The sequence below is a fragment of the Rousettus aegyptiacus genome, unplaced genomic scaffold (assembly GCF_014176215.1).
Source record: "Rousettus aegyptiacus isolate mRouAeg1 unplaced genomic scaffold, mRouAeg1.p scaffold_m13_p_3, whole genome shotgun sequence".
Classification (NCBI taxonomy): domain Eukaryota; kingdom Metazoa; phylum Chordata; class Mammalia; order Chiroptera; family Pteropodidae; genus Rousettus; species Rousettus aegyptiacus.
Window position 1 is genome coordinate 151,916,146 of NW_023416306.1, and position 26,577 is coordinate 151,942,722.

Sequence of the window (26,577 nt, forward strand, 5' to 3'; positions counted from 1 at the left end):
TGTGAGGTGAGGACTAGAGAAACATGGCTTCCTGAGCTCGGCCTGTTGAAGAGGAAGAGGAGCCTTCCCTCCACCCCTAGGCAGTTGGGAACGCTGCAGTCTATGGCCCAGGACTTGGGAGACAGGGGAAGGGAAGAGCATCTGGAGTAAAGGGCCTGAGACAGCCTGAAGAAGTCACAGTCTACGGAAGGGGTACAGAGGGCCGGAGGGGTCCAGGTCAAGGGCAGAAGCAGACAGTCTGAGATCACGTGTGAGGGTCGTGAGAAAGCAGAGGTGGCTGTTAGCCTTTGCCCCACGTAGGTACTGATGGGTCCTCGGCAGAACAGAGGGGCGATTTTAGGAAGCTGCATCTGGCTGGACAGGGAGGAGGGGCCCGTGAGGCTTGCACCGAGGTCCCGGCTCAGGCATGGATAGGGGTGAGGGCGGCAGTGGCAAGGACCCCCTCAGGACTGAGGGGGTGCTTGTTCTGCAGGCTCCGCCTGGACCGGAGCCAGCCTGGGGTGGTAGAAGCCCATCCAGGCCAGCGGATCCAGTTGCCCTGTCGTGCCGAGGGCTTCCCACCCCCCACCATCGAGTGGCAGAGAGATGGGCAGCCGCCCTCTTCACCCAGGTTTGTTCAGCTCCTCTCCTCTCCTTGCTGTCCTGCCTCCAGGCCCACCTACCTCGTGCAGGCCATTCGGGGAAGGGCTGCCAGGTGTCCCCTCTGGTCAGTCAAGGGCTCTTGAGAGAGGGAGCTGCTCAGCATAGAGCTCCTTGGCCAGACCGGCATTCGGGTCTCTGGGCTTTTCCGGTGTAGTTAGTGGGCAGAAGTAACGGGCCAGGTAACAGAGGTGCTGGCTGAGGGAGGAGTGGAGGCGGACATATTTCTGGCTATAATCGTAACAGCTGACATTTACTGAGCCCATATGAGTGTGAGGCTTGTGTCCACCATACGATCTGCAGAAGAGCCGCGGTGAGGTAGGTGCTATTTTATCCCCATTTCTCACACGGAAGCCTAACTCCACACAGCTCCTAAGTGGCAAAGCCAGGATTCGAGCCCACTAAATGAGTGTAGCAAAAAGTGGACACTCAAATTATTTTGTATCAGAAGACTTGACTTGTTTATCGGCAGGCGTAAGTCAGGCGTCTCCATGTGCGTGCCGGCAGGTGGGGGACCCAAGGGCCTAAGGCTGAGTGGCCCTTTGGTGACACCCCACTCAGCAGTAGAGGCTCCTCACCAGGGAAAGGAGGACCCTGTCCCTCCCCTGTCCCCATGGGACGGAGCCACCTGACTGTGCTTGGTCCCCAGACACCAGCAGCAACCCGACGGCTCTCTGGTCATCAGCCACGTAGCTGAGGACGACGGCGGCTTCTACGCCTGTGTCGCCTACAACGGGCAGGACCGAGACCAGCGATGGGTCCAGCTCAGAGTTCTGGGTAAGGTGCAGTCTTGAGTGGAAGGGTGACCGGGGCCAGTGGCCTCTGAGGCCAGGTGGCGCAGGACCAGCATAGTGGCTGACAGTGCCTCATCCTTGGGCTCAGGAGACCTGACGATCGCAGGGCTGCCCTCCGCTCTGACGGTGCCAGAAGGCGACACGGCCAGGTTGCTGTGCGTGGTGGCAGGAGGAAGTGCGAACATCAGGTGGTCCAGGTGAGACGACTCCCGCAGGCCGGGCCTCAGACCCACGGGGGTCGCCACTGCCCCACCCCCAGGCCTGGTGCCTAGATGACGAGGCCCCGCAGGGCTGTTCTCTTCTGTTAGCGGGGCCACACCAGGGGTTCTCAGCCTTGGCACTACTGACGTTTTGGACCTGATGAGTTTGGGTCGCGGGGGCCGTCCTGTGCATTGTAGGACGTTTAGGAGCATCCAGGTGCCAGCAGCACTCCCAAGTCATGACAGTGTGTCCAGATGTTGCCAAATGTCCCCGGGGGCGGGGGAGGAGGGTGTGTGGAATCTCCCCTGGGGGTGAGAACCACTGGGCCACACTCAGCTTTGGGGACTTCAGTGGCCTTTCCCCCAGATCAGTTGGTCTGATTCATTCCGCAAACTTTGTTTTTTCACTCCCTTCCTCCTCGCATTGTGTCAGGACCAGGCTGGGCTCTGGGGGTCCTAAGGTTATCAGAACCCTAAAACACTCCCAGGGGGTCCTGGGATGATCCGAGTCCCCTAGATACTCCCAGGCAGGAGACGGCCCAGGGTCCCCTGAGCTACAGAGGAGGCTGCCTCCCATCTGAGAGAATCAAGGAAGGGGCGGCCATGGAGGCTGAGGGGGAAGGATGTTTTCGGGCAAGGCTCAAAGGTAAGTGAGATGCCAACGTGGCCGTGGGCCCTGGCTCTTCCCAGCAGCAGACATGCTTAGGACGACTCCTCTCTTTAAATCAAACGTAAGGAGACACCCTCCTCCGACCCCGTGTTTCCCGGCAGCCTGGCCTTCTGTCAGTCTCCCCTTCGCGTGGCCGTTTACATCACGCGACTCTACCTGTCCCCCCCCCCCCCCCCCCCCCCCCCGCTCACAGCTCCGCCCTTACACCGGGGCCGCGCCTCCACCCCCGTTCCAGGGAGACTACCCTGACCAAGGCCACCAGCCGCCTCCCTGTTCCTAAATCCTCTGGCCTATCCCAGTTCCCACACGACCTGTGTCCTCCCCCTGATCACTTGTGCCTCCTGAGACCGTCCCTCCCTGTGTTCTTCCTGCTTCTCTGGCTGATGCATCTCTTCCTCCCTTAGAGGCTGGTGTGCCTCAAGACGTGTCCTTGGTCTTGTCTAACTTGACCTTGGGCAACCTTGTAGAGTTTCCAGGACCATCCCTGGTGATACACTGTCTGGGTCCAGAACCTCGAATCCGAAGCCTCTGGTATCTCTTGGCACCCGAAATACAGAATGGTGGAAAATAACCTCAGGTTGATCCTCATCCCTCCCTCCCCGGGTCTCCTCACGGTGGAGGGCACCACCATTGCCCAGTAAGCCGAGCCACACCCCTGTAGCTTGGTTTCTTCCCCAGCTCCCGCATCTGCCCCTCACCCCAGCCCCTTCATTTCATTGCCTGTTATCTGTGCAGCAGCTGCTTACCTGGCCTCTGCTCTTCAGGATTGCCCCCTACCCCACCCATGCAGTCTGTGACCCTTTCAAAGTACAACTGCATCAGTCCCACTTAGCTCACGCCCCCCCCCCCCATTACCCCCTGGATCCAGTCCAAACTCCTGACCAGAGCCGTGAGCACATCCTCCTTCACTCTCGCTCTGGCCGTGGCCTGCCTTCGAGCCCGAGTCCCCATGTTCCTGCCGTCGGCCAGCTGCAGCCTCCTCACCCTTGGGTCAGGTCTCTGCTAGCCTCTTTCTCAGGGAGGGCTCCCCTAAACACCTGCACCCTCACCCCAGTGCCCTGGAGGCAGGGCCTGGCACCTCAGTGCTGCTTAAAAGTCTTTTGTTAATGACAAATCCGTGCAGTCCCTTTGTGGATAAGAGGTACAGTCACTGGAACTTAGATCACTGTGCTCAGTGTGAGGTCACCCCTCTTTTGAGTTATTTTGCTTTGATAATGTTCCATCTTCCTTGAGGTGAGGGTCATCTGTCTACACAGAGGAAGCAGCTGGCTCTGGGGCCTGAAGACCAGAGGCCCAGGACAGCTCTCTGTGTCCTCTCCCCTCCAGGAATGGGCTGCCAGTACAGGCCGATGGCCACCGTGTCCACCAGTCCCCAGATGGCACGCTGCTGATCCACAACCTGCAGGCCAGGGACGAGGGCTCCTACACGTGCAGCGCCTACCGCGGAAGCCAGGCAGTCAGCCGCAGCACTGAGGTGAAGGTGGCCCCGCCAGGTAAGGCCTGCCTCAGGCATTCGCTGGTTCTGGCACACAGGCTGTATGCTGCAGAGCAAGGATGAGTGCAGGCCCTGTGGTCCGCGGGACTCTGGTCCAAATCCTGGCTCACTCTGCCAGTTACTGGTGGTGTGACTGGGGGCAAGGGGCTTCACCTTCCTGAGCCTTACTCCCACCTGATAGGGCCGTAGTGAGGATGAAGGAAATAATGCGTATGTATGGCAGGCCGCTGGTAATAGCTTAATAGATGGTGTTAAGTATCATGCTTTAGACTTACTGGTTTTATTTTGAGAAATGATTGACTGGAGCTTCATTATAATACTTAAGGCAGGAAGACAGACCATTAAAAACTACCCATTCTAATTAGGGTGGCAAACAGTGGTCCTATGATTGAAAAATGCCTTTATGGCCCTTTGACCCTGTAACCCAGAAAGGACAAGGCAGGGGTTAGTGTCACCATCTCACAAATGACACAGATATCCAGGGAGCTCAAGTGCTGTTTCTTCACGGCCAAGTTGGTACTAGCACCTAGGTCTTTTGACTCCTCACTTGATGTTCTCACTGAACTATTACGCCTATAACTGGGTAGAAACTGACCAGCATTATTCAGTAATCTGATATTTTACCTTTATATTCTCCAGCTCTTGCTCTGAGTTGTTACATTATCAAATTTTAACAGATCTAAATATTATATTGTGAGATCCGTTATTTTTCATCCTACTAAGAAAAAAAGGCTGTTAACATTCCATTATATACAGTCCAGTTCGACAGGTGTTACATTAAGTGCATCTCAGAATTTATGGAACAGACTGGTTCAATACTCAAACTCACAGGAGCTCCCTAGTCGAGTAAGCCGGAGGGAAGGGGGAGTGGTGCCCGGCCCTCCCACACATCCTCAGTGTGGGTTCACTGTCCGAACAGCAGGGCAGTGCCCCAGGCCAAGCAGCCGGGCTTCGTGGGGCTTGAAACGGCTGGGGGAGAATGCGCCAGGCCCTTCCTGTGCTGGCCTGCCCGGACGTTCACATGCGAGGAGGGAGCAGTGTTACACTTGGGGTGCTGGCCTGGCTGCCTGCAGAGGGAGGACACTGGTCAGTACTAGAGCTTGAAGGTCTGTGGTAGAATGTTGCTGAGTTGGCCTGACATGCAGGCTTCCAGTCTGTGAGCTCCTTAGAAAAGTAACTGGGACGCATCCCCAGGGCCCAGCCCAGTGCTTGACATCACTAGGTGCTCAGATACGTGGTGACTGAGTGCATGAAGGCATTACGTTGGTGACGGCACCATACTGCTGGGGCAGTTTTCACCTCTGATGAACTGATCTCTCGTCTCCATACTAACCAAACTTATAAGACTTGAGATAACTCAGAATGCAGACTTATTTGAGAAAAGCTATTAGGAGGACCCTGATGGTCATGTTTGTGATTAGCTATGTCTATATGGGAAGCCAAATTATAATCAGAAACTTGCTTGATGAAGACTGGTAGAGCTCCTGATGTGTGGGTCCCAAACTGAAATGGTCTGATGTGGCCTGCACCTTGGACAGGGCACTCATGGCCTCTGGCCACTTTTCTCCCACGTATGCTGGATGGTGGTGCTAATCTTAGATGTATTAGGAGCGTCTTTCTTGATTAGAAGTGGTCTCCCTAACTGTATTCATTCTATTGATTAAGCTGCAGATTATCTGCTCTCAGCCATTTAAGGTCTCACTTTGCTTTAGTTGTGGTTTGGTGGCATACAGTGTTAGCGTCAGAGTGAGGGGCCTTGAGCTAGTCACACTTTGGTATAATGTACATATTTCTACTGTGAGGACTTCTCAACCTTTTTGCCTAAAAGACTGAATAGAAACAGAAAAATACTGTAGGTATAAAACAGGGGTTGGGCGGTTACTCACTCTTTTCAATGAGAGAGAATGAGGCTATGAGGCAAAACATGGTTATGCGCTCAGACTTAGCTATGGTTACTATGTGCCCAAGGGGCTACTGCTTTCTCCATTTCCGATGAAGAAACAGACGCAGAGAGCTTAAGGGTCTTACCCAGAGTCAGCCAGCTGGTTAAGTGGGAGAGCCAAGTACTGCCCAAGCAGCCTGGCTCCAGAGCTCGTTTGTGTAACCATGATGCCAAGTACCTCCTACCCTCTGGGCCCTGTGACAGGCCCAGGGGCTACAAACAACTGAGACAGAATTGATACCAAAGTTACTGATTTTTTAAAACCACTCTCATAAATGGCTTGCTGTTCTTGTGACTGTAAGGTAGGTAGTACTCTTGTTAAACTGATATATCAAACCTTTACAGTCATTTGCTAGTGAGGAATGGTCTACTAGTTGTATTTTTGGAGGAAGCAAGGGCAAGAGGGGATAAGCCTTCCCTAGCCTCATGAGGTTGGGTTTTTCAGAAGGTGCTACTCAAGCCTAAAGCAAGTAAGAGCCCCTTCCAAAAAGAAAAGGGAAGTTTGATGGGTCAATAATGAGAGGACCACTGCATGCTAAAGTAAGGCCAACAATGGATGGAAATTGACTTCAGAAAAATGCTATGCACAACTCCCATGATCACATCAAAATTACAACTAAATTAGAAAACTATAAATTGAAAACCACCTGAAGATTAGTTGAACAGAAGGAGCCAGGACAAGACTGGTAGGGGTGGAGGTGTGGTGATTAAGAATTGGGAGGGATATCTTGGCTGCAGGGCACCAGGAAGAGGAGTCCCCATAACAGCTGGCGGTAAAAACCAGTGGGCACTGCATCTGAGTGAGATGGAGGGCTGCTGGAGTCCCAGGCATTCCCATGAACTCACTCATTCTGGGCTCCAGTACAGGGGCAGCAGCACTGGCAGGCACCAACTCTCTTTTGTTGAGTCCTCCCTCCACCTGACCAGCAGCTTTCCATTAACCTGGCTAACACCATTTGCCCTGCCCTATCCAGATTATGCACCCAGTCCAAGCCACTTCCAGTGGCTTTTCCACATAAGAGGCTGGCATCAGCCCATACTGTGGACTTTTGTAAAATCTCTCAAAGGTCCACAAACCCCAAAGAAGCAGTAGCTGGCCTCAGCGTGCCCCGTACCTCTTGCTAAGTGGCACCAAGTCCAGCACAAGAGGCTTTTTTTAACTCCCATCATGTAGCCTTAAGCCTGGCATAAGCTGCAGCCAGTGCTGGCCTGGAATGTAACTTTAAGCAGCCACAAATGGTTTAACTAGTGGCAGCTGGCCTTGGTTCACCGTATAGCTTCTCCTAAGTGCCTCCACACCCAGCACAAACAGCAACCTGCCACAGATCACTCTGAAGATCCCAGTAGGCAGCCCCAAGGTAGGTACAAATGGCAACTGACCTTGGCCTGCGCAGGGCCCCTTCCTAAGAGCCTGCAGAACCAACACACCCAGTGGCTGGCTTCAGATCACATCAGAGCAGCACCCAATCAGCTCCATAAATGACACATCTGAAGGGCAGACTTGGTGGCACCAGAACCCCACTAAAACAATTCCTGCTCTGTGGGGTCAGTCCCCTGCACAACAGCTTGTCTGCTGTAGTCATGGCCAGCCAATCAGCCTGAAGGTCAGTCCCGCCTGCTGACATGCCGACAGCAATAAAAGCTCAACGACAACAGGAAGGTACACACACAGACATTCTTGGAGCACCCAGCTCAGGTGAATATGGAGGCTACACTACCAAGAGTGGGAGACGTAGCAGATCCACCTAACAAATACAGGGATTCTGCAAAAATGGGGAGATAGACATGTTCCAAATGAAAGAACAGGACAAAACTCCAGAAAAAGAACTAAATGAATGGAGATACGCAATCTATCTACCAGCTGGAGTTCAAGACATGGAAGCTCAATGAATTGAGGGGAAGCATAGATGAATTCAGTGAGAACCTCAACAAAGAGACAGAAACTATAAAAAAGAACTGTTTACAAATGAAGAATACAATAACTGAAATGAAGATTACGTCTGATGGAATCAATAGCAGATCAGATGAAGGAGAGGATCAAATCAGTGATCTGGAAAACGCCCAACTGAAAGAGCAAAAAGAACCCCCCAAATGAGGCTAGTTTAAGGGGCCTCTAGGACAACATCAAGTGTACTAACATTTGCATCATAGGAGTACCAGAAGGAGAGAGTGAGTAAGGAATTGAAAACCTAGTTAAAGAAATAATGATGGAAAACTTCAATAGCCTGGCAAAGGAAGTAGACATACAAGTCCAGGAAGTGCAGGGAGTCTGAAAAAGATGAACCCAAAGAGGCCCATACCAAGACATAAGTCAAATGCCAAAGGTGTAAAGACAAAGAATCTTAAAAGCAGCAAGAGAAAAGCAGGTAGTTACCTACAAGAGAGCTCCTATAAGACTGTTAGTTGATTTCTCAACTGAAACTGCAGCCCAAAAGGGACCGACATGAAATAGTGGTGAAAAGCAAGGACCTACAACGAAGACTACTCTACTCAGCAAGGCCATGCTTTAGAATCAAAGAAGAGAGAAAGAGTTTTCCAAAGTTCATCACCACTAAACCAGTATTACAAGAAATGTTAAAGGGATTTCTTCAAGTAGAAAAGGTAAAAAATATGAATAAGAAAATATAGGAAAGAAAAAAATTCTCACTGACAAAGGCAAACAGTGAAAGCAGTGAATCAACCAAACACAAAACTAGTACAAAAGTTAAAAGGCAAAAGAAGATCTTGTGTAATTGCAATGATAACTTAAGGGTACACACAAAAGAAGTAAGAAGTGACAAAAACATAAACTTGGAGGGGCTGAGTAAAACTTGTAGTGATTTTAGAATGTGTTCAAACTTAAGTGACCATCAACTTAAAACAGACGGCTATAAACATACCTCGGTACATATGAAGCACACAGTAACTACAAACCAAAAATCTACAAGAGAGATACAAGGAATAAAGAAATCCAAACACGACACTGTAGAAAGTCATCAACATAAAAGGGAGCATGAGAATAAGGAAGAGAGAAGAACTACAAAAACAAACAGTGACTAAAATGGTGATAACTACATATCTATCAATAATTAAATGTAAATGGATAAAATGCTCCAATCAAAATACATAGGGTGGCTGAATGGATGGAAAAACAAGATCTGTACGTAGGTTGCCTACAAGAGACCCACTTCAGAGCAAAGGACACACACAGACTGAAAGTAAGGAGATGCAAAAACAATTTATGCAATTTATGCAAAATAAAACAAAGATGGGGTGGCAATACTTATAATAGACAAAGTAAACAGACTTTAAAATAAGGGCTGTAACAAGAGACAAAGAGGGCATTTCATAATGATAAAGGGATCAATCCAACAAAAGGATATAAATGACGCATTAAAGCTAATGGACCTAATTGATATTTTTAGGACATTTCACCCAAAAGCAGCAGAATATACATTCTTTTCATGTGCACATGGAACATTTTCCAGGAAAGACCACAAGTTAGGCCACAAAACAAGTCTCAATAAATCTGAGAACATGAAGTCCTATCAAACATCTTCTCCAATCATAATGGTATGAAACTAGAAATCAATTACAAGAAAACTGAAAAATACAGACATATGGAGGCTAAATAACATGCTAATAAACAATGAATGGATTAACAAGATCAAGGGAGAAATCAAAAGATACCTTGAAAATGAAAATATAATGACCCAAAATTTATGAGACAGCCAAAGCAGTTCCAGGAGAACAATTAACAGCAATACGGCCTAGCTCAACAAATATCTCAAAAAATCTAACCTTACACCTCAAGGAACTAGAAAAAAAAGAACAAAGCCCAAAGTGAATAAAAAGAAGGAAGTAACAAAGATCGGAGTCAAATAAATAAAAATAGAAAAGATCAATGAAACCAAGAGCTGGTTCTTTGAAAAGATAAAGAAAATCGATAAGCCTTATCCAGACTCATCGAGAGAGGGCCCAAATAACATCAGAGGTAAAAGAGAAGTGACAACCAATGCTACAGAAATACCGGTGATGATTAGGAAATACCATGTACAATTATATGCCAACAAATTGGACACCTGGAAGAAATGGATAAATCCCTAGAAACATACAATCTTCCACGGCTGAATTACGAAGAAACAGAAAATCTGAACAGATAACCACTAATGAAATTGAACAGATAATTTGAAAAAACTATCCCAGTAAACAAAAACTCTGAATCACAGGTGAATTTCACTAAAGAAGAGTTCACACCTAATCTTTTCAAACTATTCAAAAAAAAAAAAACAAAAAACTGAAGAGGAGGGAAGGTTCTCAAACTCATTTTACGAGGCCATGTTTTACCCTGCTACCCAAAACAGACAAAGACGTAACAAAAAAAATTATAGACCAATATCCCTGATGAAAATTGATGCAAAAATCCTCAACAAACCATTAGTAAACTGAATACAACAATACATTAAAAAGATGATACACCATGATCAAGTAGAATTTATTCCTGGCATGCAAAGTGGCTGGTTTGATATCCGCAAATCAAATTAATGTGATACGCCACATAAAGTGGAGGATAAAAATCATATGACTATATCAATAGATTCAGGAAAAGCTTTTGACAAAATTCAACATCCATTTATGATAAAAAATTTCAGCGAAGTGGGATAGAGTGAACATGTCTCAACATAATAAAGGCCACAAACCCACAGCTAACATTATACTCAATGGTGAAAAGCTGAAAGCTTTTTAAGATCAGGAACAAGACAAAAATGTCCACTTTCCCCACTTTTATTCAACATAGTATTGCAAGTCCTAGGCACAGCAATCAGACAAGAAAAAGAAATAAAAGGCATCTGAATTAGGAATAAGTAAAACTGTCATTATTTGCAGATGCCATGATACTATATATAGAACTCTAAAGTTTCCCACCCCCAAACTATTAGAACTAATAAATGAATTCGGTAAAGTAGGATACAAAATTAATATTCAGAAATTGGTTGCATTTTTATACACCAATAATAAACTACTGGAAAGGGAAATTAAGAAAACAATTTACCATTGCATCAAAAAGAATAAAATACCTGGGAATAAATTTAACCAAGGAGGTAAAAGAGCTGTACTTGGAAAACTATAAGACACTGAAGAAGATACAAATAAATGGACAGTTATACCATGCTCATGAATAGGAGGAATTACCATGGTTAAAATGTCTGTACCATCCAAAGCAATCTACAGAGTCAATGTAACCGTCTATTAAAATACCAATGGCACTTTTCAGAGAACTAAAACAAATAATCTGAAAATTTATATGGAACCACAAAAGATCCCAAACAGCCAAAGCAATCTTGAAAAAGAATAAAGTTGGAGGTAGCATGCTATCTGAAGAAATCTAAAACTCTAATCTGAAAAGATATGTGCACCCCTATGTTCACCGAAGCATTATTTACAATAGCCAAGATATGAAAGCAACCTAAGTGTCCATTGATTTCACTTACACGTGGAATCTGAAAAAAAAAATGAACAAACTAACTCATAAAGAGAACTGATGGTTGCCAGAGGGGAGGGGGGCTGGAGAGATGGGTAAAAAATAGGGATTTAGATGTACAAATTGCCAGTTATTAAAAATCACGGGGACATAAAATACGGCATAGGGAATATACTTAATAATATTGTAATAACTACGTATGATATCGGATGGACACTATACTTATTGTGATCACTTTGTAAGTTATGTAAATGTCTAGTCGCTATGTTGTAAACCTGAAACCAATACAGTATTGTACGTCAACTGTAACTGGAAAAAAAAAACCACATCAATGGGTGTTAACTGTGATCCCTTATGTAGTTGTACATACAGGTGTTGAAAGGTTACAGAGTAATTGCATTTTGGGGGGAATCTGGCAGTCAAAGTGCCACTTTCCGGTTAAGGAAATGAAATGGTAGGTGAGAGTTTTCACACACACAGCTACCTGACCACTTCCTCTCCCCGCTGTCTGTCGTTTTGCAGCACTGCTCACTCGGCAGAGGGACCCCAGCAGGGAGTGCTTCGACCAGCCGGAGCTGGCCAACTGTGACTTGATCCTGCAGGCCCGGCTCTGTGGCAATGAGTATTACTCCAGGTTCTGCTGCGCCAGCTGTTCCCGCTTCCAGCCTCACGCGCAGCCAGTCTGGCAGCGGGGATGACGGCCGGCTCCCGCCCCTGTTCTAAAGCAACTCTTACCGCTGGGGAGAGGGGCAGAGACTCTCGGTCTCCCCTCTCTGGCTGGCAAAGGGGAGGAGACACTGCGCCCCACCCACCTTGTGTTTAGCCTCAGCAGCAAGCCAGCACCAGCCTCCCTTTGAGTCCCCAGCAGTGTCTGCATCTCTGACATGAACAAGACGAGGAGTTTGTTTGGAGAACAACACCCTTTACAACTTCTTTCTACAATTTGTTACACAGAATCAGCTGACTGCATTTTGAAAGAAGCTTCTGGGGTTCGTTCTCACTTCCTTTAAAGCTGAATGGGGAGACACGTAATGATTTCAAAGTTAACACCTGTCTCACACTGGGAACACTGACTCCTGCCACGACAGAGAAGGATTCTTGCGAGAACCAGATCTCAGGGAGGGTCAAACAGTGGTCTACTGCTCTCACCCCTCTCTCACCCTTCTAGGTAGTATAGCAACCAGCCCTGAATCCCATCTGCGCATACAGCTCACAGCATGTTTGTGACAGCTCTCGGCAAAGTGGACTACAATGTAAGGCTCAGTGCAGGAATACGGGATGAAAGAGTAGCAACTGCATTATCATGAAAGAACTGGAGAATCTCCTTACTTTCATCAGGGAGCTGGAGCCTGACGCCCTCCTTCTGAGGCCGACACGCAGAGCTGGCTGTGAGGATCATGGCACACCCGTATGGAGCTGACTGCTGGGCCTGCTCTGTGCTGTGACCAACCAGGAGCCTCTCCTCCTCAGGGAGGGATCTGTGAAGCAAAATGTTCACTGCCAGATAAAAGCCATACTATAATTAAAAACAGCAAGAGCAGGATGGGGGCGCCAATGGAGGGGAGGGCAGTGTAACAAGGAGGTGGCTTCAGAAATGGACTGAGTTGGAAGAAGTTATTCTTCATCTCAGAACCCTGAATTCCTTGCTGCTAAAATCAGAGGCCTGGATTCAATAAACTTCCGAGTCTCTTTCTACTTGAACCTTCTATAAATCTTCCTGAGGGCTGGCTGGGCCTAGTGACAGAGGTTATTCTGGGACACAGGAAAGAAAGGCATGACAGGGAGAGGTGACTTTTATTACCACCATGCTGGCTAGAAAAAGAGACAAACTGTGCCATGGGTGAGGGACACTTCTCAGTCTGCCTGTCACCCAACAAAGGAAATGTGAGCCTGGTCAGAGGTCTTGTCGTCCTTCTGTTAAAAAAATATTGAGCATCCCCATTCATTTACCACAGCTGGTTCTGCTACAGAAATCAGAAAATAAGGGCCACTTTCTTGGACTGCCCAGTTTTTTAGTTAAACCAGCATTTGGCCTATTGGTGACACTTCGGAAGGTAAATTTGAGGTTAGCTAGCTCTTCTTAGACCTAGTCACAGAATAATGGCCTAAGGTTCAGATGAGAGTAAAATTCAGTCTAGACCGGTGGTTCTCAACTCTCTTCCATATTGGGAGCTTTAAAAAACAACCTGAACTTTCCCAGAGGTTTGGATTTAATTGGTCTGGAGCATGGGAAGGACTTGAGAGCTTTAAAAGCTCCTCAGGTGATTCTGATACATATTCAAGGCTAGAAAATCAGTGCTCTAGCCTTGGACTTCTGATTGCAAATCTTGTTCAAATGCCGTTTCTGCTTACGCGGTCGGGTTGGGGCTGAGATTCTGTATCTCTAACCAGCTCCTAGGTGAAGTCCGTGTTGCTGTCCAGAGCACACTTGGAGGGGCAAGACTCTGACGTTAGAGATGCACTTAGGATCAACCAAAGCCTAAAGTATGAATAAAAATATGAATTTTAGGAATATACTAGTCCCGAAAAACGATTTTCTAGCCACCAAACCAGCGATCTGCAGCAGCAGTAGAATGGAGAGAGAACAAGACTGTAAAGAACTAAAAGTCAGTTCATTTGCTAATAAGGGGGAAAGAACAGCCTTTCATGGGCAAAAGCTTCTACCACGAACATTTATTTTTGTTAAAGCAGATTATAAATTCTCATCAGTACAAATATATATAACTTACATTTGATTGTAAGGCCAACGTTTAAAAGTAAAAATGAGATGGGATCTCACGTTGTTACCAGAGGTCAAGGGGCTGCAACTGGCAACGAGATGTTCTCATCACGAGGGAGGGGGAGGGGGACGGACACACGGACACACACGGACACACACGGGGACACACACACACACGCACACGCACACGCACACACACGGAGCTAATAAAACCAGAATCTCCATCCCCCACAAAACTCATGAGAACAAAACTTAAAGGACAAAACAAAACCCACCGAGACCCACATGACAAACCAACATAGTAACCTGTGTTCCAGTCTATGGACATGATGTCATTGTCACCTTAGTGTTAAAACAAAGTAAAGGATTAACATAAGGAAACTGCAGCGATATAGAACAGAAAATACATATTCTCTATAGAGCATATTTAGATTGATTCCATTAAAATAATGACATTAGAATTTCATCACAGGTTTAAAACCAGGACAATACTACTCTTTCATTGTCTTTATTTAAAACTACAAACCTAGCGACTGTATTGGTCATAAGCATGATTGTTGTTGCAATGTGCTACTTACAATGACTGATACCGAGTTAGCCAGGGGTCCCATCTTCACTGCTCAACCTTTCCTCTTTTTACTTTAATAGGCATCAGTGATAAATCAATCTTATGTACAATTTCTTACAGCTAACCCTTTTACCTTTGGCAAGATTACTTACAACTCATACAACTTTTTAATGTTGAGAGCTATTTAAAATATTCTAAATGCATAAAAATAAAGATTTTGGCTTTTTTGATATATATTTATAATATTTATTCTTACTCAAAATGGAAGCTCAACTTGACCCTTAGACTATAGCTCTGCTGGGCAGCTGCCGTGCCCTCCTGGGAGTTCTGCCGGCGCAGCCCGCCTCTCCTCCCTGACCCAAGCACAGGCCACCCTGCTCTCGATCTCTAAGACAGGCCGGTACTGAGAGGAGGCAGGTGAATGGCCTGAAAAACAAAGGGCGATTGTTTTGCTTCCCATTATATTTTATATTCCAGTAAATGTGCTTTGAATACAGATTCCTGGTCAGATATATCTGCTTCTCTGTTGCCAGAGATTTGTAAGGGCCTGAGGCAGGAGGAGGGGGCCAGTGGGCAACATTTCCTCGACTTCTTTAGCTTAACTGCAAGACAGCTCTTCCCTAGGAATGGTTTTCTCCACTTTTTTCAAAAATCACCCTGCACAGCACTCTGTGCCTGGACGTGCTCCTTGGGACCTTTGGGATTAGTGAAAAGTGTACTCATCAGGAACACAAAGGCCCTTTTGCTCCTTTAACCTCCGCCCCCTGCCCTTGCCTAAGTACAGACAAAATACAAAAGCCATAGTGACTGCTCAAAGTTCAATTTCAAATGTCTTTTGTAGGTCACTGGAGAAAGGGTTGGTGGGGGAGGGGTTAGTATGCTGCTTGGACTTGCTTTCTAATGCAGCCCACTGGGCTTCGAAAGGATCCACCGGGCAGGTGCCTGTAGGCACCTCTGTGTGCTTATCTCCTGAGGCCAGCCTGCCATCGTCTACACCATTGAAAGCTGCAGAACCGTTGAGGTGCTGAGCAGGAGGCTTAAAAAAGGGACTGGCAGTAGCACTGCTTGTCTCATACTGAGGGAATGTCTGCTGCCTGACCAGGCTGGGAGACTGATGGGGGTGAGCGGCCTGAGGGTGGCCTGCAGTGCCAAACACGTTGGCCACCATCTGGGAGGGAGTGATGCCCACCACAGGCACATTAGAGGCTGGATAGGGCATCCCATTGGCCACAGGATAGGCCTGGGCAGGGACGAAGGCCGGCTGCAGGGGTGGGACCACACCCACTGGCACTGGCTGAGAGGTGAGGCACACGTTCCCTCGGAAAGGCGGCGCGGGCTGGGCGATGGCCGTGGGCGGAGGCGGCTGGAGAACTGGCTGCAGGGGGACAGTGGAGCCTGGGGGCTGCTGTGCCCGGACGCTCTTGGACACCTCTTCCAACCAGCGGTCTGCCTCAGAGGGCGTACGTCGGTGACCACCCTGGAAGAGACCTGGAGAGGCAGTACCGGAAGATGGACCCCACTCGGTCCCTGGAACAAACAAAACGGAGAGACAAAAGAATCAGGCTTTAGGGGCGCCTTTCCTCACCTGATAACCTTGGTTGTTTGAATGACCCTAACACGTGGAGTAAGTTCCTCTAGTGGGGTACCCTGCGGTTTGGGTAGGGGGGAGGAGAGCCTCTATCACCAGCCGAGGGCAACGAGAGCTCGGCAGACCTTGCTGCTCTCTCACCCACACTGAGGAGCTGCTGGACATGGTTCAGCTGCACTGAACCAAGGCAGCTGGCTGGCATCAGAAACCCCTTCCTGTTGCTGTGGCTCATCCAAGGTACAGAAACCACCTTGCACGTGCTCTAAAGGGCCCAAGGTGATTTACCTTCCGCTCTGACAGAATGAAAAGATAATCAGTGCCTTGGTGCCTTACCTCGCGGCCCTCGCCTGGCTTCCAGATACATGTTGTCTTCCTGGTGAACTGCCTTTATTATTATTTAAAAACTTTTTTTTCCCTTGGTTTCATAGCTAAATGTTCATTACAGAAAAACTAGGAAGTACAGAAAAACAAAAATAAAGTGCTTTTTATAGCTCTTTTTGTAGACCTGCCGTTGTAGGTGGCAGGTCCCCTCGTCCTACAGGCACAGCCCCATAGTCCAAATCCAGTGACGACTCTGGGGTGAGACCTACGAATCTGTATTTTATGAAAGCTCTATGGGTGGTTCTGTTCTTTAGTCTTAAGAAATTTCAATTTAACCTCTTTAGTTCTTTCTCCTTCACCACCTTTTCTTAATAGCAGTTTATTTCCAGAAGGGCACATATTTTTCCTAAAAGGACTCCTCCCTGGTTCCCACTTAGGTAAATGGCTGATTGTCAAACGAGGGTCACTTAACTGATCCCAGAATCCTCACCACCATCTGTGGCCACCTTACCCGAATGTGTGGCTGCAATTCCCTTGTTAGCAGCATCAAGGGCATGGGCCCAGGGGTTGGTTTCACGCACAGGCATTGCTACGGGTGCTAGAGCAGTATGGGCTGGCTTAGCAGCAAGCACATGGAAGGCTGAGTCAGTGCCATTAGCTACAATGGGAGCAGACAACATCAATGGAGTTAATTCATGCAGGGTGTACAGGTGGCCCCTTGGAGTTGGGTCAGTCAGGCCAATGTGCAATACTGGTGGAACAGATAAGACAGAAAAGTTGGTCTTGGTATAACCATGCAATTTTGTAATGGATACATAAAACCTTGGCAAAGAGAGAAATAGAGGTTGTAATTAAAATGCCTCTAGTGATAAAGTCTAAGAAAATGTTCTATGTTCTAAGAAAATATGTGTATGGGTAGAGAGGAAATGAAGCCTAGAAAAACAATTTCAAATCAAGTTGAACAGAGCTGCTTTGTCTTATGAGCCGCAAAGACCTAACTCCTTTAGGTACAGCTTAGCCTTTGGCATGATGATGTAGATAAAGCATTTCCCTCTCCTACTACTTTTCCCAAAGAACAAATTATGCCAACAGTAACAACACTGAGATAAATATAATGATTCCATATCATGTGCTAAGCACTATGTTAATAATACTTTAGCATGCATCATCTCATTTAATTGTCTCAAAAACCCAATAAGGCTGTCATTATTCCCATATTACAGATGAGAAATGAGGCTTAACATATGTCTTCATTTACCTAATAAATTTGCTACAGAATTAATTTCATCTCCTGTTTTTGAAGATTGTTCCCCCTTGGTAGTAGTGCTCATAGTATCTCAAACTACTTACTAGTCTCTCCTTGCCTCCCTTGGGGAAAATCTCCTGACTCTCGCTCCTTTACTCCAGGCATCTTGTCCATCAGTTTCTACTTCTCGGCCCAGCTTCATATTTAGTGTGGAGCAGACAGGCAGGCACCTTCCCCTGCCCTACACTAAAATCATTCCTTCTTTAGGAACTGGGCGACCATTCTTACAGCACTGGTACTATTTGCCCAGGGCCTGTCTGAAACAGTAGCTTGCCCTTAGACTGGGAGCCCCTTAAAGGTAGGGAAAGGACTATACTCTATTTGGTTTTACACCCACTGCCTTGTAAGCAGGTATCATCGGTAGAATGCAACAGGTACCATATTCAGAAAGACCTGGGTTTAAATCCTGGCTGTGCGATTCGGGTAATTTACTTAACTTCTCTAAGCCTCATTTTTCCTATCTGTAATGCCTACCTCAAAGGGTTGTTGTGAGGATTAAATGAGATGGGAAAATGCATGAGTCCTTACGACGATGAGGCAGGCACTAAGTACCCAATAAACTGTGCCTATTACTATTGGTATTATAAACATTTGTTATGTGAAATGAAAAGCCATTTGGTACACATGACTATAAAGGTTATTTTTTAAAGAGACTCTGGAGGAAAAGCATGTAGTAGCTTCAACCACTAGGAGCGTGGTACTGTCTCCACAGCGAAGCTTTTTCTGAGCGCTCTCTCAAAAGAAATGAAGAAATGGCAATTATAGGAGCTCAAATTCTACATGTCTGTAATTTAAGTTATACATGTTCTCTGCTGACCTCTTAGTCAATACTGTTAACGTCGTATCTCTGAAAACAATAACTTTTAGAACTCTATCATGCCACAAAGTCAAATTTTAGGACACTTGTAATAGAAAATGAAATAAACTAATGAACCAAAAGAAGTATCTTCTTTATAAGCTTGTTGTGACAGGGTAGAGACTAGGTGAGTCCAGGGCTTCTTGACCTGGGCACTATTGATATTTTGGGCCAGACAGTTCTTTGTTGTGAGGGTGACTACTGTATACCTTGAAGGATGTTTAGTAGCATCTTTGGCCTGTACCCACATGACAGTAGCAATGATACCCTACCAAGCTGTCAAACCCAAAAATGTCTCCAAAAAGCATAACACCAGAACCAACCCTGATAACTGCTGCTTCTGGAAAACTGGCTGGATGCTGATTCTTAACAGCGAATGGCAAATGAGGCAGTGGGTTGGGACTGCAGTTACTCCTAACAGAAAGGGATGAGTGATAGGTAGGTACATGCAAAATGACAAATGCAGACATCTTAGGAAACAGGAAGGGGAAAAAAGCAAGAAGACACTGTTGAATAGGGACATGAATGGACCCGAGTCATTACCAAACAGGGAAATGAATGGGTCTGACCGGTTCTTGGGGAGCTCAGGATGCCAACTTACAGTTAGTGAGCAGTGTCATAAAAGTACTAATTGCGAAGAGAACGGCTGAGTAGGCTAAGAGGGCACCAACCTTGAAAGGCAGGAGATTGTGGTGCCACCGCTGTCACTGGTTTGGTCATTGGGGCGGATGAGAAGGGATCCTCGGAGGGCGTGCTGAAGGCATTGGTGATCTGTGAGCACAGGGAGCTGATACTCTCTGCTTCCCCTTCTACCTCTGGCACTACAAGACAAACAGAAAATGGTTCCAGACAGAAAAACTGAGTAATCCTGAAATATGGCACTATGACACAAGGTGGCATTTTATACAGCATCCCTTACTTGTGGAAGGAAAAGTCTCACCTGTTAGGTGGGGCTATAAAAGCGGCTCCAAAAAATTCACTGACCACTATTTCATTGGCTTTCAGATGAGAGGGTATAAAACATCAACGACTCATGTACTAAGGTCTACCTTGCTCCCGTGCAAACCCCAGATTTATTTCCTCTCTTGTGTGACACTATTTGAGATCTTGGTGTTCCCTTTTTGCACCAAGATGCTCGGTTAGCTAGATCTCTCTGAAGGACATCTGCAACCTGCGTGTCTTCCGCCAGTTCCCAAGGCTGTGGGCTGAGTTAAGTTCTGGAGCTATTTAGTAACCCTCTCAGAAAACAGGTTAAAGTCAGGGGCGCCAGTGGATGCTCAGTTCTTTTTTCTATAATAAGCTATGACAAGGTCACCACTATCGTTTTCCTCCAAAGTACCAAGTACATGAAGTGTGATACCATGAAAAAGTGAGCTGAGGTGCAACACTTACAAGGCTTCGTTCTTCACACTGACTCTGGGGTAATTCTGTCTCACTAGGAAGCTAATTCTGTGTCCTGAAGCTTTGTTTGCTCAACTGTGAAAAGAGAATTGTTTTTCTTTCCCATCTGCTCCAGAAGGAGACTGAAAACAGGTATTGGAAGCATCTGGAGTTTCCGTGTTTCTAGGAGTTGAGTGCTAGAAAGACCCTCAGGAATGACCTAGTCCAACTGTTCTTCAGGTCTAGCCTCATCTGTCTAGAGAACGTAACTCTCTGTACTTTTACACCACTGCAGTGAGATGGCCTTGCTGAGACCGAGCCTCCTCATGCTCTGCTGTAGCACTGGCTGGATGTGCCTCAGAGGGAAGTAAAATAAAGCCCCATAAAAGCCCTGACCAGATCTGACACTTTAGCTCTGGATCTTCTGATGAGGACAGAGCTAACCGAGGCTGGCTCAGCTGCAGGGAGGCCACACAAAGGACTGTGTGGCGGTTCTGAAAGGTAATGGATATGTGTGAGCAAGCCCACTGTCTCTGACGAACAAAAGATCTTAGATTTATACAGGAGGCCCGTTTAGAGTTTCCTCCCTATGGAGACAACCAGCCACAAGGACAATGAGCACTTATCCACTTCTCCTGGTACACCTGACCGTAATGCTCTTTAACTGGATGTGTTCCCAAAGCCTTTTAAGTTAATTCCTTGCTGGGTCCCAAAAGGCACAGTAAGAATGGAAACCTGAGACCCTTGATGTTCGGAAGCAGATTGGCTGAGAGGTAGTAAGTATATTTCCATTAGGAGAGACCTGGTACTCAGGCTAGGAATTCCCATCATGGCTGTTACCTGTCTGTTGAAGAGAAATGAATGATTCGCATCTCCCTCCGTGACCCTCAGTTCTTTCCCAGTGGGAAACGATACAAGAGATGTATAACCATCGACTGGCTTGAGAGAGAGGGGTGGCTAGTCTGATGGGATCTGTGTCTCCACGGGAAGTGACATAACGTGTCCGTGCTAGAGCACCCGGGGAGCCAGGTGAATGCTGCGTTACCTGCGTTTTTTATGGGGAAATCAGTCTTCCTCTGCATAGTGGAAGGCAACTCATTGATGCGCAGGGACAGCTGGCGCTTGAAGGGTGACATCTTCTGGCTGAGAGCAGGAAATCCTCGGAAAGAGCCTTGGCGAGCAAGCTGCTCGATGGGCGCGTGCCTGCGCGGGATGGCGTGAGGGTTGCTCACCTCCAGCGAGGCCGCGGCATCTGAGGTGGGTGAGGTGGGCGAAGAGGAGGGCGGGGCAGAGTGGCCCGGGGCTGCCGATGAACCAGCAACTGTCTTATCTGTTTCAGCTCAAGAAAGTCAAGAGAAAGAGGACTTTAGCAATGTCTTCAACTAACTGGAGCTTATGCAGCTGAAGAACTCAAAAACCCTCCTAGGTCCTTTTACCTATCTCCTTTCTACTGTCTCTTAAAAGACAGGTTAGGAGCAGGGCTCAGAGTTCCTATTTTGCAAACAAATGAAAAGTTTAATAACCCATTACATGTCACATGGTACATCTACTAAGACACAAATATTAGATCTTTGATTCCCATGCAGTGATTAATAACTTAAGACTCTGAACAAGAATGAAAAAACAGTACCTATGAACTCCTAACGTGAGGTCCTTTATAAAGAATGATGGTTTATGGTTTTCGATGTTTGCCTGCTTGTTTGTGGGAGAGGACTCTGGGAGTGGCAGAGTCAGAAAGGTCTAAATAAGCATACGTTTGATCAGATAGTAGAGAATGTCATAAAGGCTATATCCCTTTGTGGCTCATTTGAATAAAAGTATTCAGAAGTAAAGTTTTAGATTGGAATAAATCTAAATATAGGACTGTTCCCATGTACCAGCTGAGGCCCATCTTAATCATGACAAACCTCCACCCCGACCCCTCACAATCCTCTGTCACCCCTGGGACCGGCCACTTTGGCAGGTGCCATGTGCGGTGCAGAGTATTAAAGACGATGCTTCCAGTCAGAAAATCACTGAAGCGAACTAATAGCTGTACATATTAACTTCTCTAATAAAAACAGCACAGTGTTTTTTATTCTTTGGTATCATGGCACAAAGGTTTATAAGAAATGAAAAAAATCACAATCAATAATTTAATTACTAATAAAAATATGTATCTTTTTGGGGGGAGGAGGGGCTTAAGAATTAGACCTGTTTGGGTCCAATATTAGATTAATGATGTCACCCAAAATGGCAGGTTTAGAACTAAAAAGATATAGCAAAAAATTAGCAAAATTATATTAATGGATATTTAACTTAACTGTTTTAATTCCAAAATATTCCTTGTTGGTTTCAATCTCAGCTGTACGCAAGAATGGGAAGCATCCTCGCCCCCCCCCCCCAGCCCTATCACTTAGTTTTAAAATACACCCAACCCAACTTCAGGCGATAAACTCCTGAGTAACTTGAATGCTTGTAAAGGCATTTTTGCTATGCTGCCATGTGTACCTGAAAACTCTAGTCCTGCAAAAAATAACACGTGAAAATTAACAAGGCTACGGGAGAAAGAGTTAGGGACTAGCTTCTCAAAATGTATGGACTTTTCTTTAAACTAAAACACTAAAAAACAGTAATAACCTCATAAGCACAGTATCACTGTGAAATCTATGCCAGCATTAGCATCCAGCATCACTGGCAGTGAATCCTTTGCAGGCTAAACCTGGGATTTGTACTTCTTCCTTTTTTATTTTTAACGAAAATTATTGGGGTGACGCTGATTAATTAAATCAAATGTTCCAAGTGTACAAGTGTATTTACATGTCATATATATATTGATTGCACTGTACGTTCACCAAGGTTAGAGTTCCTTCCGTCACCAAATGTTTGACCCCTTGTACTTCTTCAAGATACGGATCCTTCTCAGAGATCAGATGTATTAGAATTAAAAATCTGTTCAGGAATTTAGATTTTTCCCCATTTTACTTTTAAAGACAGGGGGCGGGTAGGGGTGGGGGAATGTCTTTGTAGCTTTTTCTACTGTGCTCTCAGCTTCCCCAGATAGTTTAATGTAATAAAAAGGGTAAACAGTTTTGAAGCCGCTAAACAAGACACTCTAAAGAAAGGGCTTTGTTTAGACTTTCGGCTTTGTGTTTAAGGTCTTCATATACTGTGAGAAAGCTTAACCCCGACAGCTTCCAAATATTAACTGGTTGGGGAAAACTACTTAAATAAACACTCATTGTAGAACAGATTGTACCTTTCTTGGCATCTTGAATTTGTTTCATAATCTCCTCTCTTTCTGCTTGCTCAGTGGCTGTGGTGACACGGAATGATCCTTCTCTTGTGAAAGTGGTCCGACTGGCGTCAAACGTGGCAGTCACTCCACATTCCTTCTCCCGCTTCTGCTTACGTTCCAGACAGGCCGCGAAAGCGCAGCCCACTGCGTGGCTCAGTCTTTCACCCTGCACGGAACAGACGATTCACAAAACGTTTTTAGAGTTACAGTACCAACAACTACAAATCAGCTTGAACCGCAAATAGGTCTCTTTTTGCACAAGGCAAAATGTTGGGAACTCCAGCTTAAACTAGATTTTAATATATTAATATGCCAAATTAATTTAAATGAATGAATTACCCTAGGTGATGCTCATGATACTTTACTGTAGCAGACACTGAGTGAGTATCAGCAATCTGTGCTTCTGTGAGCGGCCGCTTCTTACTAGTCAGGCTCCCTCTGTCACTCACGTTAGCTCTGACCAGCAGCTTAGGAGACACCGCTGAAGGTTCCAAGGCCTTGCAATGTAAACCTCTATTTGCCATGTAGGGGAATCGTGGGATTATTTACCAAGCATTTCTAAGAAACCACTGGAAAGGCAAGGCAAATTTCAGCAGCTTAAATATACTGTCAACATGTCTAAGAACAACTAAAGGAGCAAACTTAAAACTGAATAAACACAACTCTGGCGATGAGAAGGGAACCAGGGAACGGAAAGCTTAGCTTTTGGTCTCTCCTTTCTGAATGCCCAACCCCCACGCACCCACACACCCTTCCCCGTTCCAGGCCCTCAGGGCTTTTAGGCTTTGCCCTACACCTTCCTCATATTCTTCTGGCTCTAAGCCCAAAGCTACACAAAGGCAGAAGTTAAAGCAAGTTTTCATCTACACTCTACTTATAAAGGAATTAAACAGATAAAACTAACTTGTTTGTGGGAAGAGAGGAAGGCTTATATAAACTAAATATTGTTTTAAAGATACACTGAATTACCTAAATTTAATAAATTTAGTGGATTATTTTTTTACCACAGTTATTTGTATTTTCTTTATTTTTATTTTTATTTACTTTTATTTTTTCATATTCATTGCTCATTTTATTTACTTATTAAATTTAAGTATAATTGGTATATAATGTTAGATTAGTTAGATTAGTTTCAGGTACAAAATACAGTGATTCGACATTTTTATACCTTACGACGTGACCACCCCACTAATTCCAGTAATCGCCTGTTACTGAGCAAACTTATCACGATATTACTGACTATATTCCCCTTCGCCTTTTCACCCATTGCCCTGACCCCCTCCCCCATCCAACCATCCCTTTGGTCTCTGTTTCTATGAGTCTGTTTTTGTTTTGTTTGTTCATTTTTTTTAAAGAGTTCACCTGTAAGCGAAACCATATGGTATTTGCTTTCCTCTGTCTGTCACTTAGCGTAATATCCTCTAGGCCCATCTATGTTGTCACAAATGACAAGATTTCATTTTTCACTGCTGTGTAATATATCATCGGTATTTCAAAATCTATATTTTAAACCATATCCCTCATTGTAGAATAAAGAAAGTTAGAGGTGATATAGTAACTGCTGGCATTATTAACAGTGAGAAGAGATATTTGAGAACAGGGAGACCTTTGAGGAGTTTTCAAAATCACACCATGTAGGCACCTGCTCCTACATATGGCTCGGAGCAAGTAATTTCACTGGATTTTATATGCCAATATCAGATACCAAAAGGAGAAATAATGTCTGAAATTGTTTTTGTCCCTAAGATTTCACATAACTATGAACTATAAGGTTTCACATTGACTGCTTAAAGACTGATAGCCTCACTCTTTATTAATCTACATGAGTTGCCATTTAACTTCTGAGAAGGATGATACAAGGGTAGGTATTAAAGCATGAAATAGGAGTACCGAAAGAATCTTACAACCTGTTTGCATTTGCATACAGTTCCACAAGGACGAAGCTAGACGCCAGGGAAGCTTATTATTTCTCCTAGCTCTAGGGCAGAAGTTCTTGAAGACAGACCCAGCTGGAGGAACAGCTCTAAAAATATTAGCCACCATTTTTAGAAGTTACCATGGCTAGAGCGAATGCTAAGAGTGCTTATATTTGTTTTCTAAGTCTTCACAACTGTTACCTCCATCTTATAGAAGTGGATACTGAGACTTAGAGAAGTTAAGTAACTTGCCACAGCTAGGTAAGAACCAAAATCAGGTCTGGAACCCAGATCTGTTTCAGAGCCTGAGTTCTTAATAGCGTAAAGCAGCCACTTCCCTTCAACCTTGGTGAGAGTTTACTGACTTGTAGCCTTCATGAATGGCTACAGTGCCTTATTCTGTCTGGACTTTTAAAAATTCATAAATTACACACTCGGTGCTATACTATAATATAGTTAAGGTCATCAACATCATGTAGGAGACCTGTCTTTCATGTCAAAATTTTGGGTAACTTACATGAAGGATGATAGGTTATTCTCTATTTTTAAACAAAAACAGAAATTTCTACTATGCAACATTTTCTAGCATAGTTTATTATACCATGATTTAGTATTTCTACTTTTTTAATTAAGTGAAAATGTACTCTAACTCAGTTCTTTAATTTGTAGTATACCTTCTATGCAAATAAATTTATAAACACCTTTCAAATGCCAATATCTTCTAGCCAGATGTATTAGCAAACAAATACATGTAAGAATCTTGAAAATTGTTCTAATAATGAAGTTTCGAATAAAGTTTAGCAGCCACCCTCACCAGAACACTTTTACTTTCCTTTAATGACCTTGGATCTCAGCTAATCATCTTGCTCCATGAGTTGCGAGATCACACCAAGAGTGTGAACTACTTGAATAAAAGGAGTGAAAGCAGACTAGTTTAGGCACTTCCAAGTACTGTAACAGCGCGTACTTGTCAAAAATGTAGTGGGAATTGCTTGACTGAGCCAACCTGGAAGGAGCTTGGTTAACTGAGGCTAGTGGTGATGAAATCCATGTTAAACTCACCGTGTCCTTGACAGCCATGAAGCAATGACAGATCCAGCGTCGAGTGGTGCCATCACGACATATGTAAGAGAAGGCTCTATCAAAGTTCCTATCTGGGGCACAGAAAGAAACTTTTTCTATTGTCTGGTCAACTATGAGGTCCTAGAAAAAGGGAAGAACAATGGAAGAGAGAACTTAAGAGGTTATTCAAGCTTCTCAGAGTAAACACAGGATGTGCATTTCTTAATACAGAATCCCTACATCTAAGGCATGCAGCTATGGAATAGCTAGCTGGGTACGAGGCCGGCAGTCTGAACACTAAGAATTTGACCTAGGAGAGATCTCAAAAGGCACTTTGCCCAGATGCCTCCTTTACCTCATTTTCGTAGTCTAAAACATATGCT

General features: G+C 45.4%; 2 protein-coding genes across 19 annotated transcripts in view; one reads left to right on the forward strand and one right to left on the reverse strand.

Moving 5' to 3' along the window:
* Window positions 1-12,896, forward strand: part of PAPLN (papilin, proteoglycan like sulfated glycoprotein) — a 50,686-nt gene extending 37,790 nt beyond the window's left edge. For 7 of the 8 annotated variants that reach the window (XM_036218320.1, XM_016134775.2, XM_016134777.2 and 4 more), the window contains 5 exons: window positions 473-610; window positions 1,289-1,416; window positions 1,522-1,630; window positions 3,630-3,796; window positions 11,724-12,896. In XM_036218320.1, coding sequence (XP_036074213.1) covers window positions 473-610; window positions 1,289-1,416; window positions 1,522-1,630; window positions 3,630-3,796; window positions 11,724-11,899 — 718 coding nt within the window. In that variant the 3' untranslated portion in view covers window positions 11,900-12,896. Of the gene's footprint in view, window positions 1-472; window positions 611-1,288; window positions 1,417-1,521; window positions 2,941-3,629; window positions 3,797-11,723 lie in introns of those variants that run through there. The other variant, XR_004950112.1, reaches the window with a different exon arrangement.
* A 963-nt stretch (window positions 12,897-13,859) lies between these two features.
* The window catches only part of NUMB (NUMB endocytic adaptor protein), a 128,407-nt gene continuing 115,689 nt past the window's right edge, over window positions 13,860-26,577 (reverse strand). For 7 of the 11 annotated variants that reach the window (XM_016134797.2, XM_016134785.2, XM_016134787.2 and 4 more), the window contains 6 exons: window positions 26,195-26,335; window positions 23,178-23,382; window positions 20,985-21,278; window positions 19,231-19,380; window positions 16,909-17,055; window positions 13,860-16,015 (listed from right to left, as the gene is read on the reverse strand). In XM_016134797.2, coding sequence (XP_015990283.2) covers window positions 15,300-16,015; window positions 16,909-17,055; window positions 19,231-19,380; window positions 20,985-21,278; window positions 23,178-23,382; window positions 26,195-26,335 — 1,653 coding nt within the window. In that variant the 3' untranslated portion in view covers window positions 13,860-15,299. The remainder of the gene's footprint in view (window positions 16,016-16,908; window positions 17,056-19,230; window positions 19,381-20,984; window positions 21,279-23,177; window positions 23,383-26,194; window positions 26,336-26,577) is intronic. The other 4 variants (XM_016134799.2, XM_016134789.2, XM_016134790.2 and 1 more) reach the window with 2 other exon arrangements.